Below are 23113 nucleotides of genomic sequence, written 5' to 3'. Positions count from 1 at the left end.
CATAACGTCAATGTCATCTCGTCATCAAATCAAACCTCAAACTTGAAGCTTATGCTCTATGTATAAGATGAAGTATAAACTGGATTAGGCATGCGTGTCCACCCGAACGGCAGGGCAATAACTACTTATCACATCACGCATGTCAATTGTCATTTGATTGTAGTGTTAGTTAACGTATTCCACTAGTTTTCAATGTACGAGGGCGGTACTGAAAATTTCGGGAACCAAGGAAGTGACGCAACATTACTATTTAAAAATGTATTTATTGCTTTTCGAAGTATTCGATTTGCGAAATTTGACACATTTTTCCATATAATGGAACCAATCATTGATGCAACCATTCCATTCGGAAGTTGGGGTCTCCAAATTGGCCGTTTTGTATGCGTCCACAGCTGATGATGAAATGCGGTGATGAAAGTCTCTGACCGCGCAATTTATTTTTTATTTTAGGGAAAGTATAGAAATCATTATTATCTTAAAACTCTTTTGTTCTGTGCGCGGTGTGAAAACTCGCATTGTCGTGATGAAGGATGATGCGACGGTTGCTCTTCTCTTTATGGAGCTCAGAAACGACCTGTGGCAAACAAATGCTAGCATACCATTCTGCATTAACTGTTCTTTGTCCCTTAAGAGGAATAGTCGCAACATGGCCAGTTTTGGGGACAAACGTGGCCAACTTTTTTTTTGCAACACTCCGTGAACGAACAATTTTTGAACACCCAAACTCGTGACTGGTTTTTTGTTTCGGGTTCGTACACATATATCCAGGATTCTTCACCTGATACGATGTTGTATACAGTATTTGAGGATCCTGCTTGGAATCTTTCGAGAGTTCTGACGCACCAAGTAACGCGAGCCGCTTTGTGCTCTTCACAGAGCAAATGCGGTATCCATCGGAAAACAACTTTTTTACACCTAATTGTTCATGCAAGATTATTTGTATTTGACTCATGCCAATGTCTAAAGTTGCCTGAATTTCGCGGTATGTCAGATGTCGATCTTCCTCAATTAGCTTACGCACAGCATCAACGTTTTCTTTGGTGACTGCAGTTTTTGGACGACCTTGACGGGGATCATCACTGAGCTTGACACGTCCACGTTGAAATTCAGCAAATTAAGCGATAAATTGTGGTTTTGGATGGGGCTTCATCACCAAATGCAGAAATCATCCGGTCAACACACTGTTTTTGTGTTAAACCACTTCGAAAGTCACAATAAATCATCGCTCTAGAATTTTCTCGAGTCAATTCCATTATCTCAACGACTAAACAAGTTTGACAAGATCTTGTGACAAGACCGAAAATCTTTTTCTAAATAAAAAAATGGTATTCGATTTTTAAAACCAAGTGGTTTTCAATTAAAAAGATTTTTATTTGACAGGAACAGTGGAAATATTCCATTCCCGACACTTTTAGTGCAGCCTATGTACTGCAATTGCACTGTTATTTCGCTGCAACTGCACTGCTACTGCACGAATCCTGCAGTAAAATTTGTACAAGTAATGTTACCATAAGATCAAAATTAATTTCTACAGAAGAATGAAGGCTTGGAAATAGATATGAATTAATATTATTGGTTACTAAACGCTAAAAAAAACAATAACTTACAGTATTCTGTAGAACCTCCTCCTCAAAACACAAATATTTTCTATTAATACTGAATAAATATTTTTTATACACAAAACTGATTTGAATATAAATGAGCATTTCTATTTCTATGACCGACAACCTAACAATTTAGCTTTGTCCATGTTACCCGTCTTGCATAAAACTATCCACTTTATACTTTCTAACGTGCATTGTAGGATCTCTCGAAAAACTTTGTTCACATTGTGCCAGCCATGAGAAAACCATAAAAGTCTTAAATTTGCTATAAGAATGCGAGCGACAAATTTAAGAATCGCGCCAACCGATTTCGATGATTCTATATATATATACCTGGCCGAATCTTTTTTATGCTATCCGGATATTTGAGTGACCTACCGTAACGTCGTTATGGTTAAGTAATTCGTAGTCGAATATGATGATCAATGGAACTACTAAACGACTTACAGTAGGGGCAGAATTATCTACGGCAGAATTTCTAACTGTCTGTAAGCAAGTTGCAATGCGCTTACGTTCATTGCTGCATTACCAAAGTTAGTAAATCTACATATATTTACATAAATTATTAGTTAGTGTATTTGAGATTCACTAAAACTAAAAATAAATTTTTAGTTAAAACTAACCGACTTCAAAATCATTATTCCAAAATAATATAAATAGGTATGTAATCACTAAAAAGTATAAAATAATTGGGTATTTATATACAATCTAATTAATCAATCTAATTCTAGTAACGAATAATGTTATATTTTGTGGAATTGGTGTCAGTCAAGGTAGGTTTGTAACTACATACAAAGTTAAAGGTCTATAGCGACGCGACGTGAGGAGGCGAGAGGCGAGAGCGGGGCCGCGATGGGAGGACACCGATACCAAAAATAACAAAATCGTTACTAAAATTAGATTAATTAATTAGATTGTACAAAAATACGCAATTATTTTTATTACAGTTCTTGAGCAACTGCTGTAACTACTGATATTATGCCGATCTTGCTGCGCCATTAATACCTATTGCGTGTGTGCGTGTTAAGTGTAGGACGGGTTTCTCATATATTATGATTAAATAGCATCAAAATATTTTAAATTTATAGTACTTTTTTTTTCAGTAAAAAAATCTTTGCTCTACGTTGAATTACGTTAATATTATAAATTTCCTCTCAATATTTTTAGATATCAAAAACTCGAATAAGTTATAGCTTAGTTTCTAATATACCTACTCACAGTTAGAGCGCTTTCGCACTACTTTCAATCAAGAGTCCGATCTGTATCCGTAAAAAACACGGTTCGAAGTAATCGTAGAACTAATTCTATTGTAGTTTACGCAGTAGATCCGGCTTCCGATTTCTTTCCGTCAACCGTGAACGCAGTGTTTAAATAATCTTTGGTTAGAAATAGTTCTAAGACTACATCGGACCGTTTTTCACGGGTACGGATCGGATTCTGATCGGACGTAGTGCGAAAGCGCTCTAAATCTCCATTTCAGACAAGAAGATTATTGATGGACCGAAGTAGCCATAGTATTACTTGTATTTCATCTTATATCTTTAAACGAGCAATTCTTGTATATATATATATATATATATATATATATATATATATATATATATATATATATATAATCTAAATCTCGGAAACGGCTCCAACGATTTTCATAAAATTAAGTATGCAGGGGATTTCGAAGGTGATAAATCGATCTAGCTAGATTTCAATTTAAAAAAAATGGTTTTATCCATGTTTGAATGAGAAACAGCTACAATAAAATTAGAATACAAAGGTAAATTTCGCCACCATATACAAGACTATTATAGCTCAGATGGGACATTGGGTGATCCGGAAAGCAGAAGACCCCGGTTCGAATCCAGATGTCCTATTAGTTTTTTTTTGTTCAAGTTTTGTACATTCTTAAAAATCCGAGCAAGGCTCGGTCGTCCGGATATTAAGTAATTATAAGTAAACAATAATAAATATTGTCTGATTAAGAATTGAGTTTTACTTTGCAAGCATTTCTTCTGGCGGTATACATTGTCTAAATTTTGTTTCTTGTCGCAAAATATTATCTTTGATGGGTATTAAAATAAAATCGAAAATGGACACACTCATTCGGTGGTAATTATAAAATTTCCTTTCGAATGCGTGGTGATTCTAAAAAGCTCCTTTTAAACGTCCGCGTCGGTCCACCAAGAGAAGGTGCACACAGAATTCTTTAGTTCTTTCGCGCCTTCGTACGTACAATAGCATTGCCAGAAGTTGAGGCCGATTGAAAGGATTCACGATCAATGACGTGAATCCTTTCAATCGGCTTCGCGTAAAATGCCATATGCCAAAATGTGGCCCCTGAATTGCATGGAATTGGGTCAGAGATCGCACTTGTGCGTAAGCAATATCCGAATTCGGTCCGAGATTTCTAGACCTGTATTTTCACGGACACGTAGTAAGCGCCCTTAGTTTTGTGAAAAATGGATGTGAAAATCGGTGTACTAAAATGGTTTTGAAATATGATGTCAGAAAATGTAAAATATGAATGTGGTACATACCTTATTGAAAAAAAAAATGTGTATGTGTAAATATGTCAGAATTTCGATTAACTGTTAACTAAAATTTACTGTTCATCGTTATACAAACCATAAGGATCCTCTCTTTCTTTTAGACCGTTAAACTTTTCTTTGAGGCTGTTACATATTTGTCGGTAACACTTATTTCAATTGTTGTTAAAATAGCAATACGTACGGAAATGCATGCAAACGAAATCAAATTGTTATTTTCATTCACATTCATTTGTCGGTATATGTGCGTGTGGTGTTGCACCAGAATAACAGCACCGCATCTCCTCCCGTGGGTGTCATAACAGGTGACTAAGGGATACATAGAACAGAGGATTGGCAGCACCATCCTGCCGAGAAAGCATCATCACCTGCCAAACGTAGCGAATATGGCAAAATCCCCCCAAATTATGACGTAATCTTTCTGTAATCTCACGTCTCTCTCTATGTTCTTAGACTGGGTACAACGGAAAGTCGAAATAGTCTTGTAAACACGTTGCTACAATATGCGTCTTCTACCGCATCAAACACAGGGAGTGTTTTAAAAAATCTATTTTACTTAATTGCTGTTGTAGAATCACGGCACTATGTAAACCTCAACTAACACTTTGGATTTGTGGCATTCATTCTATTGAGTTGTTTGTGCATTTTTCCCAGACATACATACATATTAATAGACAGATAACAAGTGGGAGGCTCCGTTGCACAGAATGCCGGCTAGATTATGGGTACCACGACGGCGCCATTTTCTGTCGTGAAGCAGTACTGTGTTACAATTTTTAATATGTTTATTTAAGTAAAGTAACAATCAATATGTTCGTTTCAGTGAGTCATACATCTTTGTGCCGATTGGTGTCGAGACACAAGTGTCGAATCCCGTGGGGCCCAGAGGCGCGGAGAATGTACGAAGTACCATCTACGCATTTCAATAGGAAACCCAATCTACTGGAAACCCAAGCGCTGGCAGCTATTTCGGTCAACGGATCAGCCTAGCTATCCAACGTGGAATTGCTACCAGTATTCCAGAATGATTTAATAAAATCATTTATAAAATTTGTTTTTTTTTTTTAAATAAATATTACGATTATTCTTTTTAGTAAAGTTAAATAATATACGGAAAGATTAACGTATAAACCTTATAGTACTGGTGTATTAAGTACTTTTGGAAAAAAAATGTATCTCATCACATTATTCCCTCCACACATAGCTCCTATAGTAAGTAAATAACTAAACGTAAAAATTAAAATTTATTTTATACTTAATTATTTACATTACAATACATTGTAAAAAATTGAAATGATTAATAGGAATTCGGGTTTAACATCTGCTATTCAGCATTAGATGATTCTGATTTTTTTTCTACATCAACCAAAGCGCTGGTGTCATTATCAAGTGATATTCCACGAGCAAAAGCGGATATTAGCCCAAGAGCTGCTGCAGGCTTGTCAGCAGGAACCATGTGGCCAGCTCCTCTGACCATCACTTCCGTGAGGTTTTTCGCCGTTTTGAAGTATCTGAAATAGAATAAGAATCTGAGTTCGTAAACATTCAAAACTGATTTAAAACCTAAGATTTATTATGCTTTTGTGGTCATTTGTTTTATATACACACATTAAAAAAGTCTAAGCAACATGCATGATATTACAAATTTACCACTTATATTAATAATATCTAAGTCTTTATTCACTCAAAATGCATAGGTATGTAAACTTTTTTGTTGTGATGACACACTGGCTGGTTGTCAAAAAAAATCCGATTGTTTTGTTTTTTTCATAAAATTAAATGAAAGGGAATTTGTTTGAATTTAAGTGCGTTTTTATTGCTACGTTTAATCTTGATTTTATAATTTTACCAACCATTTAAATAAGGTTAGCGACAAAATTGAATTGTTAAATATTCTTTACGTCATGGAGCGACGTCATTTGACGGCAAATGAAATGCAAAGAGCTGTAGGGATGTTGCAAGCGGGAAGTAATCAATCTCAGGTATCTCGGCATTTTGGCATTCATAGAAGCGGTATTTCTCGTCTTTGGCAGCGCTACAATAATATAAAGGAACCAGCTGAACAGCATTCAGGCCGTAAAAGGAGTACAACCACTCGGCAAGACCGGTAAATACAACTGACTGCAAGTCGCCAGCCGATGTTAACCGCTCGAGACATAAGTTTGAGGGTACAAAATTCAAGTGGTGTTGATGTAAGTCCCCAAACTGTGCAAAATCGACTGCATGAGTACGGCCTACGAGCTTGACGCCCAATTAGATGCCCACCGATACGTCACGGGAATCACGCTCGTCGAAATGAATGGTGTAAAGAACGCAGAACATGGACCCAGGAACAATGGGATAAAATTATGTTTTCTGATGAGTCGCGATTCAGGTTTAGGCCTGATACAAGAAGGGTGCGAGTGTACCGTCGGCCCGGAAATACTGAAAGGCTCAGGTGCATTCAGGAAGTTCATCGATACAGCGGCTCAACAGTTATGGTATGGGTGGATATTATGAAGAACAGGGGAACTGAGCTCGTTTTTGTAAATGGAAACATGAATGCTGAAAATTACGTTGAGGATATTCTCAGACCTTATGGCCATCCATTTGCACAAATGTTTGGCTCCAATTTTACCTTAATGCATGACAATGCGCGCTCGTATGTGAACTCGGCGAACCAGTCAATACTTGGCAACGGAGAACGTCCGGGTATTGCCCTGGCCTGCACAATCGCCAGACCCCATCGAGCACGCATGGGACGCATGCTACAGAGACGTGTTTTGAAGGACTTAGACGGAGTGACAACAACCCAACAGCTGAAGGATTTAAGGCTACAATTCCATTGGGAGCGAATACCGCAAGATGATAGAAACAGTCTCATTAATTCAATGAACAATCGTTGCCGACAAGTTCTGAATAGCAGAGGAGGCCATACTTTGTATAAAATTATCCTATTCTTTCACAATAAACTCATTTTCTTTAGAAATTTCATTTTGTTAAAAAAATGTTTAGTTGTTTTTTTGTTAGTTATGTACCATAGTTTCTGCAGTATATTCTAATATTGTTAATTTCTGTTATTAAAAGAACTTATAAAGACAACAGTTGTTATTTTTACATCATAGGACCCTACAAATATTATTTTAAAAATAAAATACAACGTTATAATGTGAAAAACCATCCTAAAATTAAAATTAGTACATGCATTAGTACATAGCTTTAGACTTTTTTGATGTGTGTATTTAGTAACTATTTTATTTGTATTTATTTATTTAGCACATGTAGTTTTACATGAATAAGATTTTTATTATTCTAGCATGAGCAATAAATACAAGAAGAATATATAAATAATAAAACACATAATATAAAAGGTATGAAAGACAACAAACAAATCGGAGATAAGACGAGAAGAGAGGAAGTGCGTTTTAAACAACCAATAGAACTTCGTTATTCACCCATTTCATCTACCTTCAGCTTCATTGGATACCACCGAACAGATCTATCATATTAGTATCGATCGAAGCTGTGATGTGAACTGTGGCATAAAAGCTGTGCCTTGATAAGATTAAGTCCCTTACGGATCATATCACAGATCAGAAACAGTTTTACGCCTTTTGAAAAAAGCAGCAAATTTTGCACAATGTATTTAAGGACGTTATTTTTTATTTTACTTAATTGGATAAGGATAAATGCTGTATTGCTTAAAATTGCTTCGTAAATAAACCATTATATCTTGTAAAAAGTAAACGATAAAATGGTTAGTGTGGGTTTTATCCCTAAGATATATGACATAGCGGATTTTGTAGACTTTTATAAGGAGTACAATACTGTGTACATAATTTTGATCTATCTCGTAGGGTTCTGGACCTGGAAGTATATCCCTAGGGCTAGAAGGCCGAAATAAACACAGAATAACAAATAAAAAAAAATCTGCTTAGTTGCCAATAATCATAATAGTTCTTACCCAGCAAGCTCTCCGTTATGATACCAAGGTTTTCGTTTACCAAGCCTGTATTCTGATGTGCCTGAGAAGGAAAGACCATCATAAGTGTTTACTGATGGATGGTACGCCACGATGATATCAAGGTGGCCACTGTAAACAAAATAAATAATTTAGGCAAAATGTTAACTTCATAATAGAACAATAAACAACTCCCCCCAATTACCTGTGTGAGATAAATAGACACATAGCCTTCGGAGACTTAGAGGCATGAGACTTATGCGGAAAGGTTATATAATATGGATATGTATAGGTGGGAATAGCATAAACGATTTTCTTAATGACACCACGGACTGGGAATAAAGCGAACACCCTCAGGCTCTTAAATTATAAATGTTTATTGTACAATATCACATTGTAATCCATATTTTATATTTAAAAAAAGGCCCGCTGAGCTTCTTGCGCCCATTCTTCTCAGGTCTGAGGCCGTCTCTTTTGAATGGATGGTAGTTTTTGACGTTCAATAAGTGATTTTGAATCCTATTTTGAATAAAAATATTTGAATTTGAATATAAAAAATGTATCTAATGCTATTGAATTCCTATGGGGTAACAAATCACGGTGACAAAGTTGAAGGGTTCAAGGCGGCTTAGATAGTTCAGTTTGTAAAAGTTTTGACCAGAGTAGCTCTATTACTGAGATCAGCTACCAACAGGTAAGCATATAAGCATTACAAAAATTTGTATCTTGTCCATCGACGTTTCTCCGAACACAAAATAGCACCGGCGCTTACCAGTAGATTCAGGATTTATTTCTGATTTATTAGCATTCTCTTTTTTTCCAAGTATCCAAATAATAATAGCCATTAAAATGCTGCATGTTTTGTGATTACGATTTTATTCATTTGCTCGTTTACATGCACATTGGTAACATTAACAAAACAATGGAGACTTTCAAAAAGTATATCGGCAACCAAAATGCTGATGGAATTTTAACGGACCACCCAGACATTTTTGGATGGGAGACCTATCTCACTATTGAAAAAAACAAAAAGTGAGAATAGAGAAACATCAGCAATATGTCTCTATCTATATTTCATAGTATTATGTCCTATGGTATATTGGTATGGGGCAGTGCGGCCGATATTAATACTATCTTTGTGCTGCAGAAGAGGGCTATTCGCGCGATTTATAACCTAGGTCCTAAAGAATCATTAAGAGAAAAATTTAAAGAAATAAACATTTTGACTGTTGCTTCTCAATACATTTTTGATAATGTTTTGTATGTTCATAAGCACATTGAGGAATTTTCTAGAAACTGTGACATTCATAATGTTAACACGAGGAACAAACATAAACTTGTTATGCCTACTGCTCGGTTGGGTCGAGTTAGTAAGTCTTTTGTTGGGCGATGTATATGCTTCTACAATATGATCCCAGAAAATATACAAAACAAATGTGTTACGAAATTTAAAAGAATTGTTAAAAAACGTTTGTGTGGGAAAGGTTATTATAGCATACACGATTTTCTTAATGACGCCACGGACTGGGCGAACAACCTCAGGCTCTTTAATTATTAATGTTTATTGTACGATATTACATTGTAATCCATATTTTATATAAAAAACAAACCCGCTGAGTTTCTTGCGCCCATTCTTCTCAGGTCTGAGGCAGTCTCTTTTGAATGGGTGGTAGATTTTGACGTTCAATAAGTTATTATAAATCCTATTTTGAATAAAAATATTTGAATTTGAATTTGAATTTGAATTATGGATCACAGAAAGATCAGCTCTGTTCTGAAGTCGATTTTGCCAGAACAATATTATATTAAAATGAGCTACAAGTTGCATAAGAGAAAAGGGAGAATATAATATTAAAATGCCCTAAAATGTCGTTTCCAAAAAAATATGTTTATAAATATGGTGCGTGAAATGTCTTACTTATAAAGCATGACTCTGTAGTTTTCCAGTAATTCTTCAAGCCAATTCTTCGCGCTCCCCATAAAGTCAGGCACCAGTTTCCGGTACACAACTCCAATTGAGGTAAAGTTGGTGTTGCCAACGTGCAGGGCGCGTCTTACGTCATTTGTTTGTATGAAGTCCAGGTAGGCTCCATCTAAACTTACAGCCTCGTCTTCTAGGTAGTTGTACAGGTTACTCAGTCTTGATTCAGACAGGAACAGTGTGAGTAAGTAGTTGTAGTACTGTAACAAGAATGTTTATGAGAACAATTTTGACAGTTTAAGGCTGGGTTGAACCAACTAACTTTATCAGTTAGAAACATGTTTATTTTATTTATTTATTAGTATTGCCAACACAAACATCACTAACTTATTATATTAAATATTATTCTAAGTAAGTCTAAGTGTTATTGCACTTATGTTAAAGTACCGGTTAAGCAAAAAATGGTTTGCACCATTTGACAATTTTTAAATGACGTCATAACTTCAACTGTTTACCGTTAATGTCAGATCTTCGCCAATTAAAGATATTATTAGTGTTACATAGCTATATAGCGACCTGTCAAAAGTTTCAAATAAATAATTCCCTTTAGAGAGATTTAACTTTTTAACTTTAACCATGTCAAGGAATACAATGGCGCGACAGTCTATGTTAAAGTCAGCGTTACTGTTAATGTTAACTTTGACTTAAGTCTTAACTGTATCAGCTAATATGATGCAACCCAGCCTAAGTGTTGAGTGCATGCATCATTTATCGTTTTGTTAATCTGTTTTTTAATTAATCTATTGTACAATTAATTCATATTTTAAAATGGTATTCGTTGAATGTGCCATATCATGAAGTTTGATACTTCAAGTTTACAGTTATTCGTTAACAGTTATTCTTTAGTTTTTTTTCCCGTTCGTCTCTAGTGCCAGAGACTATCATATCCAGGAATCGCCCTTGGTTAGAAAAGCGAGAAGAATAATATACTTACTGCATATGCTTTCAGCATTTCACCATCATTAATGAACTGCACCACAGCGGTTTCAATTTGGTTCATGAAGTTCGCTACTTTGTCATCAACAAGACCCGTCTCTCTCACAAAGTAACTGTATTTTTGGAGAGTCAGCGGATCAATGAATCCGTTTCCAATAGCGAGTCCCTGTTAATAAAAAATGTTTGTAAGCATGACTATAAATAATAATAGTTTAGTATAGTCTCAATATATATTTATATTAATGTGTCCTTCCGAACGAATCACAATATCAATCGAATATGTAATGGTAAAGATCGATTAAATAATTTCAAAAAATCTTGTGTTTATAAATTAAGTTGTGACACTTGTAACGGGATTCATATAGGTCAAACGGGACGAAATTACATTAAAAGAACATATTGCCGCCACTAGAAATAATCATCCTGACGAATTACATTTCGCGAAACATTTAATTGACATCGGTCAATCATTTGGAAACAATAATAATTTTAATATTTTACATAGGTACATGTGAAAAAGGATTCCGCTTAAATGTTTTAGATCAATTAGAAATAATAAAACACAAAAATAACATGTTTACATTGTTGAATAAACAAACAAATTTGGTTTCTTCACTACTGTTACGTATCTTTTTCGGAGGTAATACGTCACAACAGTTGACCAATCACAGCGCGCCAACTCATGCGACGAGGTTATAAAAGAGTGATTTCTGGCTCATTCAAAAAATCCCAGCGGAAACTCCATAGGGAGTGCCGCTTGCGCCTCTCTCTCCCCAAGAGAAGGTCGCCTTCGATGTAGGCTTAGAGGGCATCTGCCCAAAGCCAACTGCAGGTGGTGTTTAGTGGGTAGGCACCTAGGTTTTCACGTGAGTCCCACATAACCAACGCAGACTTAGGCTGCGTTGGTATGCATGAGCATTCACCACCTCCCTCCCGTCGTTATCCCGGAGGGTAGCCCATTCACTTGCTTGGGCGCAAAAAAAAAAAAAAAACTCATTCAAATTAGTCTCGTATCAGAGTTTGGCGAGTAAAAACATCTCCTGAGCATGCCTCGTGTAGAGGCGAAACACGTGTCGAATTGTTTGAAGACGAATATTGGCGGAATTCACACTCAATAAAGCTCAAAACATTTGGATAGTTATGGATTTCCGTAAAATAACGCCTACTTCAATAAATCTCCTTTAATAGGGTTGATAGTATAGTAATGCTGCTGCCGCCACATAGTCCCGCTACCTGTCTCTTGGCCACACGGCATGCTCACTCTTGGCCGATTATCTATATATAGTCTATCCATTTCTTCTTCACTATTCAATTTGCTGAAGGATATTTGTTTGCCAATTATCAATTATAATCCCTTTTATTTGTACCACACCACACTATGCTTGTCGCCGTCTATACACCTGTTCCTTTGACTCGCGCTCCAAAGGCGACAAAATAGGAGGCGGTGGGCACGACGAGGAGAGTGATGACGGCATGACGAGTAAATATTATGGCTGCCCATTTCATTGAAGAACGAAGCACGAAACCTTTGTCGAGGGTCAATCACCTACAGTAGTCGGGGATTATCGCGAAGAGCGTACATAAGTGTTATAAATAGTTGTTCAATCATCCATAGTCACAGTTTGGTGTTTGCACTGGCTTTTGCGTTGACAGTGTGAAACCGGCTTTAAATAAATATACTATATAATTTAAAACCATAAGTTTCAAAAGTTATACCAGTAGGAGCTTCAAATTTTACCTGCAGATTAATAGGTTCATCCTCTTGTCGGTGCCAAAGAATCTGGACTCCAAGAGAAGGAATATGTTTCCCAGCGTATGATTCTCCGGCGATTGTCAGCGGAGCCTTCCTCAACTCCGGGAAGAGCGTGAGGAACTGCTGAAGTGCTGTGTAAAGGTTTTCACCAATCTGAAACCAGTTTTTACTATTACTTGCGTATATGCATGTGATACGAATGAAAGCGATCAATAAAGTGTAAACTGAGATATTTTTTTTATGTTTGTAGGGGGCAAACGGTCTTACGGGATGGGGAGAGGTGAGGCAAACGGCCATGGACATCCGCAACATCACCTGATGTTGCGGATTTCAAGACACTCGTTGCCAGCCTTTAAGGTGGGAGTATGCTCTTTTCTTGAAGGTCCCTAAGCCGTATCGGTTCGGGAAAACCGCAGCTGGCAATTGATTCCACAAAGTGGCTGTTCCATGCAAGAAATTTCTTGCAAAACACGCGGTTGTGGAATGCCAGATGTCAAAGTACCACCCGCCGTGATGCGGACGGTACTTTGCACGTAATGCCCGGTGGAGGAATTCGGCCACTGGAATTATTTTAGGAATTTTGGCTTCTTTCAATCAATGGTGTAGGCTTTATTTAGCTGACCAATTTGTGTTTTATATCATCCTTACAGCGCATTTGCTCCCCCCCCCCCCCTTGGGCGCTTCTCCCTCTCGGAAGGAATTGAATCATACAATAAATATAATGTGAGGAATCAAGAGTCAGTCATTTTAAGATATAGATTATTAGCGGTGGTCTGTTACCATGTCAGTATTCAAATTTAAAATAACCCATCACCAGAAAAACAATAACATATAACAATAACAAGCCCCATATGCTCACTTTTCACTTTCACGATGTTGAATAGGGAGAAACTTATAGCAGTCTATTTTACATTGGTAGCATTACATTATTTATACTTCAGTGTTGATAAAGAAGCCTCAGTGGGCGAATTGTATTGAATTTAAGTAGTTTTATTACAGATCTATTAATTTTTTATTGGAGACAAAAGTAATGATTCCTCAATCACTGATTGTCAACAAATCTCATTTGTTTCCCGCCGCCGTATCTGAATGTTTATATACTTTTCTGTGTGAATGAAGTGTTTTGTGACTGCCAACAGAAAATAGACCCGCTGAGTTCGTACGACAGTTACTATCAGTCCAGAGGCATTTTATTTTTTAGAGAAAATTTGCAAAGAAACAGCCAAAACATTGAATTAATATAAAAAAAAAAATGATGAAAAGAAAAATTATTATTACTATTATTCTTGACTTTGGCGAATTCATACAGCAATGAAAACTTTTTAAAGAGGAAATACTACGTCTAGCCTAAAAATTAAGGCCTTAATATTAAAAATCACCTACCGTGGTCTGATTAGTTGCGTAGCCCCGGTCATCATCAGTGAAGCTGAATCCAGTTCCAACTGGATTATCAATGAAGAGTAACGAGTGGTTTTTGCCCCACGAATACTTTATTTCTGTAGCATAAACACAAACTTTCGTTTTAAACTTTGGCGTGGCTTGAAATAACGTAACATAATCTAGAGCATACGGATATTATATATTTCATTATATTGTGGTAATACGAGCGCGCTGTGGTCTGAAAGAGGATGTTGTGACAAGGACTGAGAAAGGAATGCTGATATGGTTTGGACAGGTGGAGCGAATGAGTGAAAAAAGAATGACGCATCAAATATATACGGCAAGTGTGTGTGATCAAGTCGACGCGGGAGACCTCGTTGAACATTCGTCGACCAAATTGGGGACGTTTTGGGAAAATGAAAGGTCCGAAGCACCCGCAACCGGTGAGCGTGTATGAAAAGAGTAATGAATGTAGAGGAAGCGCGTGAGGTTTGTAAAGATACTCGTAGAAACAAGTGGCATTCTATTATCTCTGCCTGCCCCAACGGAAATGTATGTATGTTTTATTATATACCTACCTAGCGCATTATAACAATTTGCAGGGTATTACCTAGGTACTTACCTACTGATTGCTATTGATAATAATGATGAACATGGTATTTTTTTTCAAGACCTTTACATACCTTTCCTAGTCACTCTTAAAACTAATTAAAAAAAAACTGTTGTTTGTTTACATGCCAGAACATGAAGAACTTAATATCATTAATAGCCTCAACACATGGTCGGATATGGTACGGCCGTACCATCGGACGGTCCGTTGGACGCCTGAAAAGTACTAAAATTCAATGCCGTTTAGAAGTAATTACAAAAATTCAAACAAAAAAGGCTTCACTTTGAGATTTTTTTCATCTATTTATAACATTATAAGAATTATTTCAAACGTTCAAACTAAAATTGAATGTCCAATTAATAACATATATTTTTTTGTTCATTTATATTCACTCAATAAGAAACAGTTACACGGAGAAAACCTCTTGTTGGCAATTACAATGGCCTTAATAACGTACGGTAATAATAATAATTTTGTGCGAATATAGTCTGCTATTAAACAGCGTCCGATGGTTCGGCGTACCAAATCCGATCATGTGTTATAATAGCTCTAACTGTCAACTTCAATATTTGTAACACTAGTTAAAGTTAACTATTAGTCTATGCTAAGCGTTTGTAACCTGTGTTAGTAACAATAACAATCATTCAGGTGCTTTATTTAAAATAAGCTTTCGTTTATATTATGGAGCAATTTTAATAGCTCTCAAAACAAAAGTAAAACGCCGGCAACGCTCCTGTGATTCCTCTGGTGTTGCAAGAGATTGTGGGCGGCGGTGATCACTTAACAACAGGTGACCCGTACGCTCGTTTGTCCTCCTATTCCATAAAAAAAAAATCCTAGGCACCTTTTACCAATAAGTTATATTATTTTAAAATAACGCTTAATTTTATAGTATTTTGCTATTAATTTGATTTAAATAAATTGAAATTTATTTTTTCTCGTCCATTAATGTTTCCTTAACGCGCCAAAAGAAGACGTATTACTTCAAAAAAATTATTATTAGTCTCTATATACAATACAAACAAACAAATTAATTAATAGCTGCATACCAACATTATAAAAGTTTTAACGTTACCATCATAATTTTTATTCAAGATAATAAGATAATTTTCGTATTATTACTCGTATCATCATATTAAAGAACTAAAACATTGTCAGCTTATTAATCGGCAGGCTATTGGTTACTCAAAAAAAAAAAAAAGCGTCTTGCCCGCTATTTTTTCTTGCACGCGCGTCAGACACGACGTGCATGGTTCCGTACACATTATAAGGTACCTAGTTATATCAAAACCTGTTTAAACTTTTGCCAACGAAGAGTTTTCTATTTCAATAGATTAAAAAATATTTTTGAGGTACATACCTTCCAAGCGATTTTCACCAGTGACAAAGAAGGGTCCTATCTCTGTGAAGAGACCATAGAGAGATGAAGCACCCGGTCCACCTTGTAACCAGATAATCCATGGTGTCTCCTCCACAGGCTGACCTTTCACGGGGAAATACCAGAACCAAAGATTTGCGTTATAATCTTTGTTAACCTGAAAAGTTACATTGCCTTTAACAGAAACACACTTATTTCTAAGAGTCCATTTACACATTATTAAACCAGTGGGAGGCTCCATTGCACAGGATGCCGGCTAGATTATGGGTACCACAACAGCGCCTTTTTCTGCCATAAGCCAGTAATGTGTAAACTTTACTGTGTTTCGGCCTGAAGGGCGCCTTAGCTAGTGAAATTACTGGACAAATGAGACTTATCAATGATAACATCTTATGGTTAAACGTGACGAGCGCAATTGAAGTGCCGCTCAGAATTTTTGGGCTTTTCAAGAACCCTGAGCGGCACTGCATTGTAATGGGCAGGGTGTATCAATGACCATCAGCTGAACGTCCTGTATTTACAATAAAAAAAGTTTTTATGTTAACGGTATTTCATTTACATTAGCAGTTTTTTTATGCATTAATGACTTAATGATAGCTCGGCTTGAAAATGGAACGACCGCCCTCAGGCTATTTAATTGATAAATTGATTGCAATGAAATTTTATTTAAAAAAAGCCCTTAAAAAAAGTTTCTTACACCTCAGACCTAAGAAGAACGGGTCTTCTTAGGTCTGAGGTGTAAATATTCGAATGGGTGTTCGTTTTAATATTCAGTAAACATATGATTATCACATTAATTTTACATGTTGGGTCAGTAATGTCCTCGAATGGCGACCACGTATCGGAAGACCCAGTGTTGGTAGGCCCCACAAGATGGACGATCTGGTCAAGATCGCCAGAATACGTTGGATGAGGGCAGCGCAGGACCGATCGTCGTGAAGATCTTTGGGGAGACCTTTGTCCAGCAGTGGACGTCTTACGGTTGATATGAGTATGGTGATTAAATTTTATGAAATGCAAATTCAAATATTTTTATTCAAAATAGGATGTGATATCACTTATTGAAAGTCAAAAACTACACTACACCACACAACTAACACCCATTCCAAAAAGAATGCCTCAGACCTGAGAAGAATGGGCGCAACAAACTCAGTGGGCTTTTTAATCACATTGAATTATCGGTAATGCAACACTGGCAGAAAATTCCAAGAAGTAACTATGTGAGGAAAGAATAGTTATAGTAAATCAGAGTATTATTGTAGATAATACTGTTACCATAGATGTACAGTACAGGGGAAATTTCTCACTAATTACCGTCAAATATCCTGCATAGCTATCCATGCCAGGCAATAGCTGATCCGGATCTATGTAAGCTGCCTTTCTCGCTTCCTCCAACTTGTTATCTTCTATTAGGGGAGAGAGGAGAAGAGGTTCTCCAGCGTCATAGCCTGCTCTACCGCGCCCAGAACGGTAGGTCCTCTCCATGAATGTAAGGATCGGTTCTGGAGCTTCCCCGGGAGGTAACTCCGGTAGAGAGTAGAGGTCGGCACATAACACTATTTGTATGGAACTGAAATCGATTGTTATAATTAGGTCATTTCCTTCACTGGTTTTAAATATGATAATAACATATTTATGCTATAGAAGACAAAGAGAAACATTATAACTGTTGCATCTCAATAATATATTCTTGATAATGTTATTTACTTAGTCTGGCCATAAATACTGTTACAAATAAAAATAAACAAAATATTACATTTGAATTTGGAATCTGTCATTTTTATATGATTGTTCGTTGAGTTTTCTAATTTTGGCGCCAATACATTGTACAATATTTTGCGATATTAAAAGGCAGTGGTGTGATAAAGATAACCTAATCGCTGTGATTGCATTACGCAAAGTAGGTATGGAGCCAAATGCAATTTTTAAAACTCTCCATACGCTTGGTATTAGTAAAATGTTTGTGTACCAGACTATAAATAGATACAATGAGACCACCTCTGTTTGTGACAGAAAAGGATCTGGCCGTCCACGTAGTGTTCGTACGATAAATGTGGTAAAAGATTTTATCTCGGGAGATGAAGGTAGCACCTAGAGACATGTCGCGTATTATAAAAGATGACTCAGGACTTGCAGGCTATAAGAGAAGTACTAGTCATTTCTTAACTTATAATTTGAAAAAGAATGGGGTGGTAAAATCGAAACAACTACTGAAGTTGTACGTAAAGGGAGGGTACAGAAAAAATTTGTTTACGTATGAGGTATTTTTTACAACTAAGCAACATTCTAATAAACAAAAAGACAGTATTTATGCTCAAAGCTCTAAGGAAGCTTCCCAATTAGTTACAGAGTGCAACGTGGACACTATCCGATTGCAGTGATGGTTTGGTGGGGTATTAGCTATGAAGGAGTGACTGAGCCATACTTTTGTGAAAAAGGTATCAAAAAATCGGCACAAGTGTATCAAGATACCATTCTTGAGAAGATAGTGAAGCCCCTTTACAACACCATGTTCAATAACCATGAATGGTCCTTCTAGCAACCTCGGCGCCGGGGCATAAACCTCGGTCTAAGCAGTCTTGGTTGGAAACGAACGTTTCGGACTTCCAGAGCTGAAGACTGGTCGTCTTCTAGTCCCGATCTTAATGCGCTGGATTATGGTTTATGGTTAGTTTTAGAGAGTACAGCTTGCTCTAATTGCCATGATAACTTGAACTTGAACATAAACAATCCGTACGATTGGCAGTGAAGAATTTTCCCATGGAAAGAGTGCGTGCTTCTATTGATAACTGGCCTCAACGTTCAAATGACTGTATTGCAGCCAATGGAGACCACTTCGAATTAGCTTTTTTTCTTTGTTTCAGTATTTATGGCAAGACTAGGTACGTCAAGAACTAGGTTCACAAGCAAACAGCTAGTTTGCTAGTAACTGGGATAGTCAGTCTTTTATTGGGCGATGTATGCTTTTACAACATGATCCCGGATAATGTACAGATCATGTAACACGAAACACGTTACGAAATGTAAAAGAATTGTTAAAAAACGTTTGTTGTAAAGGTTACTACTGCATTAATAATAAATAATCTAACCTTATTAAACGCACACACACACACACACACACACACACACACACACACACACACACACACACAGACACACACACAACAATTTTATTTCTATTTATTATTAATTATTTCATTGGTCATTCTCATTTGTCGAGGAATCACTGACCCCGAAGATACAGTTTTAACTAGTTTTGGGGTCAGAGGTCCACCCATTTTAATATCACTGCAAAACCGTTTTCCAATGTTATTATTATTACAATTAACCATAAAAAGATGTTAATAATTAGTATTATACAATAAATATTGTACATTTAATAAATTAAGTTACTTGGAGTGAGTGTAAGAAAAAGATGAAATAAAGTATTATTATTATTAATGACTTTCTTAATGATACTACAGATTGGGAATAAAGATGGATACATGCAAAGTCAGGGTATCAACGTAAACAGAAAGATCGTAAGGTAGTAGTAACTGTAACTGAAGTAGACTCCAGTTTTGGAAGACCAGTGCCGCACAGATCATTTAGTATTGTTTTTGTTTTTACTTTGTGTGAACGTGTGCTTGTTTTCAAAGTCAAAGTTTTTATTTGCATAAACATGTTAGATTGATGTTACATAAATGAATATTATAAAGTACATGTTTGCCACAATTATGACGTGCAAATTTTACAAAATACATTTCTAAATCATTACATACAATACTATCGGTTTAACAAAATGTTAATAGCAGTATTATTTATTAATATTAAATTATAAAAAAAATCAATTTTTTAATTGAAAATATTCTTTTCCTCCATAATAAATTCATTTTCATTTCATTTCCATTTAAATAGGCAAAATTTATTCGAAAGGCTTAAGTCTGAAAGCGTGGATTGAAGAAGTTGTACTCAAAGTTCCCACGTTATGAAACTGGATTTACCGGCTCGAGATGTGTGGGAAATAACTTAATATGAGATTACACAAATATGCACAGAACTGGCGAATGCATTTGCAAAGATGACATTAGTGGATAATATATGACAGTTGATTCAAATATAACGAAGCCGTAATTTTATTCCGTCGTTTTTGAGGATTGCAACTTATTTTAAAACTGATAAACTCGATCTGATTCTCAGTTTGTAACTGTAACGTAAGGTTTGTTTTCATTCTTTTTAAAAATCAATTCGAATGAACGTTTCTGTAACAATTATGATGTTTTAAATTTTTATTTTAACAAGTTGTATTTTGTATGTTTTTTTTAAGTTGGATTAATTTCAACTGAAATATTTAATTAACCTTATCAATATCTTTACATAGTACAAAATTACCTAAGTCTGTTTTGTTGTTTGTTCGCTTAGATCTTTTAAACTATTCAAAACGGATTTTAATGCAGTTTTCAGAAATAGATAGTGATTCAAGAGGTATGTTTATACTTTATATAATGAATAATCAATCTATGCTACTAAATGGAGAGGCGTTTTTTCCTTCGGTTATATGGCGAAAATTACTAAACCAATTTGAATAACACTTATACCATAAGATGCAGCGTGTTTCGGATAAGATTTAATATCGAAATGATATGTTGGTGATTACTTAAATTTTTTGAATTTATACTTCTTTAGGCGCGTTATGAAAAAATTATGAGAGTGAAATTAAGATGCGTGCGCATCACTGTAACACAAAAGTAACAGGGTGAAGTTGGTTCCTAAAATTTTCTGAAGTTTGCGACATTCGTATTTTTTTTTTGGATTCTTCGTCCATTATTAGGACAGGCAAAGGGTTCAAGCCCGTACAGCCGTATTCGTTATTTAATAACTAATTGTCAAAGCCACCTTGCAAGATTTTAACAATATTGTTCTTTCTACAAACGTAGAATAGCTGGAGCAAGATATAATATTAAGGATTTTTGCTTTGTTACGCCAAAGGAGTATAACTTCTTGCGTGCATACATAAGTACCTACACACACACTTTTTTGTATACTTTCAATACAAATAATTCAGTAAATGACATTTCATTACATATGACAATTCATACAATGAGCGGGCGCGGGGTACATATTATATAAGACAATATTATAACGTTTGCCGAATCACCACTTGTTCATAATAAAATCTGAAGTTGGTAAAATATATTTAATTTTTTTTAATGATTACTTGCCGAATGTTGTACAAACAATGAAATACAAATCTTTTTGGATTGGTTGAAAGTTGGGTTGATTTGATTGCTTTTGCATTTGGCTGTGTGAATAAATTTAAATCAATTATTATGTGAATGTTAACAATTTAAGCTACATAATATTATCAGATATTTGATATTATCAGAGGCAATTAATAATTAATAATGAATAATTAATTATTAATTGCCTCTGCCTAATAAATGTATGTAGTAGAACGAACATCTTACTATTTCCTAAAAATACTTAAATATTTTTTTTAATTAATTAAAATGCATGTAATTTGTAACTGTGTTTTACATTAGTTTTTGCGTAATAGTTTCATTTTTATAATTAAGTATTATATTTCACCCAACGTTTCGTGACCTTTACAGAGCACGTTTCCAGAGGGACTGCTATTCGATAAAAAATGTTTTATTAAAATGTGTCACACTCGCGTGATCAACGAAAATAATGTGTAAGAATACTCACATAAAAAACAGGAGACACTTGAACATATTCTTAGACTCCATTTCGTGTGAGATATTTCGTTATTAGATGGCACTGGTCGTAGAAGGAGTGATGGTCTAGTGTCTGTGTACCTCACGTGGGCCACTTGTGCCGAATGCCGGTACTACGAGCGGCAAGAATCTTGTATACCCGCCGTATCTTGTTTGTACTTGGGCCGTGAACTTGGATTTATCTCGATCGGAAATACAGGGTGTTCCATGTTACTATCACATTATTTTTTTAACACATGTGGTTTTTGATGTTATATTTCTATGGTAAGAGTGAATTTTTACACACTCACATTCGGCACCCTGACGTAAACTGGTCAATTAGACCATTTGTATCATACTTAAGATACATAGCCTCTTGTAATTCGTATGTACTGAACCACAACCAATGAACAAGAATTTCAATATATAATTTCAATTTAAATGAAAAAATAATTTCTCTCTAATTGTATAAAAATAATTAAATGTTATGTGATTACACGCTATTTAACTAAACTATGCGGTACAATAATGTTTTTATTGGTCGTGTTTAATACATTCTTTAATACAATATTGTTTTATCTACAAACGTAGCACGACGAAAATATTTAGAGGATTTTTGTTTTATTACGCCAGAGAATATTAAATTATTGCATACGTATATACCACACTTTTCTATCAAATAACAAATACTGAATTATTTATTTATTAAAGTAATCAACAGCGTACACAACAATTATTTTTACAATATTAATCTAGGTTTTACATAAACCCACAAAGGATTACATAAATTGTTAATTATAATAAGAAATCATATATTGACAGAATAGACTTAAAGAATAATTATATACTAACAAATAAAAGATTACAAAAGCGTGTGTAGGTGTGTGTGTGTGTGTGTTTCTTTTTTTCTGAGGGGAAAAATACTTTTACGTATCATAAGATCAAGATCGTATTGATCTCGTATGTCGGGCTCGGTTTGAAGGCCAATACCGACTAAAAAACCACCTCTTCTTCTATCTCCTTAGCCCCCATGGAATCGCCGCAAGGCATTTCTTCACGGGGGGAGAATCTAGCTTTTGCTATTTCCAACTAAAAACTATAAATTTACTACAGTGGCTTTTCTTGCCCTCTCTAACCTACGCAAGTCTTTTAGTATTTCTGCCGCGTATGCACTAGTTGCATCCCATGCTACTTCAGAAGTAAGCATTACGCTGCGTGTGTGTGTGTGTGTGTTTGTGTGTGTGTGTGTGAGTACTGCGTTTTTATGCATTACCTATTATTATTATTTTTTACGA

The 23113-nt window shown here is 35.6% G+C and overlaps 1 protein-coding gene across 1 annotated transcript; it reads right to left on the bottom strand.

Annotated features, from left to right (window-relative positions):
* Window positions 1-5375: 5375 nt before the first annotated feature.
* On the bottom strand, window positions 5376-21976 carry LOC126969242 (venom serine carboxypeptidase-like). The gene is made up of 9 exons (XM_050814609.1): window positions 21811-21976; window positions 17437-17692; window positions 16105-16279; window positions 14138-14250; window positions 12740-12907; window positions 11000-11167; window positions 10003-10265; window positions 8088-8216; window positions 5376-5655 (listed from the first exon to the last, which is right to left on the bottom strand). The coding sequence occupies exons 1-9, from the start codon at window positions 21849-21851 to the stop codon at window positions 5469-5471; spliced, it is 1500 nt and encodes a 499-aa protein (XP_050670566.1). The 5' UTR covers window positions 21852-21976; the 3' UTR covers window positions 5376-5468.
* Between the last annotated feature and the right edge of the window lie 1137 nt (window positions 21977-23113).

Source organism: Leptidea sinapis, chromosome 17, assembly GCF_905404315.1.
Source record: "Leptidea sinapis chromosome 17, ilLepSina1.1, whole genome shotgun sequence".
In the NCBI taxonomy this organism is placed as follows: Eukaryota; Metazoa; Arthropoda; class Insecta; order Lepidoptera; family Pieridae; genus Leptidea; species Leptidea sinapis.
Note: the sequence above shows the minus strand (reverse complement) of the source record. Positions and strands in the feature narration are given on the sequence as shown.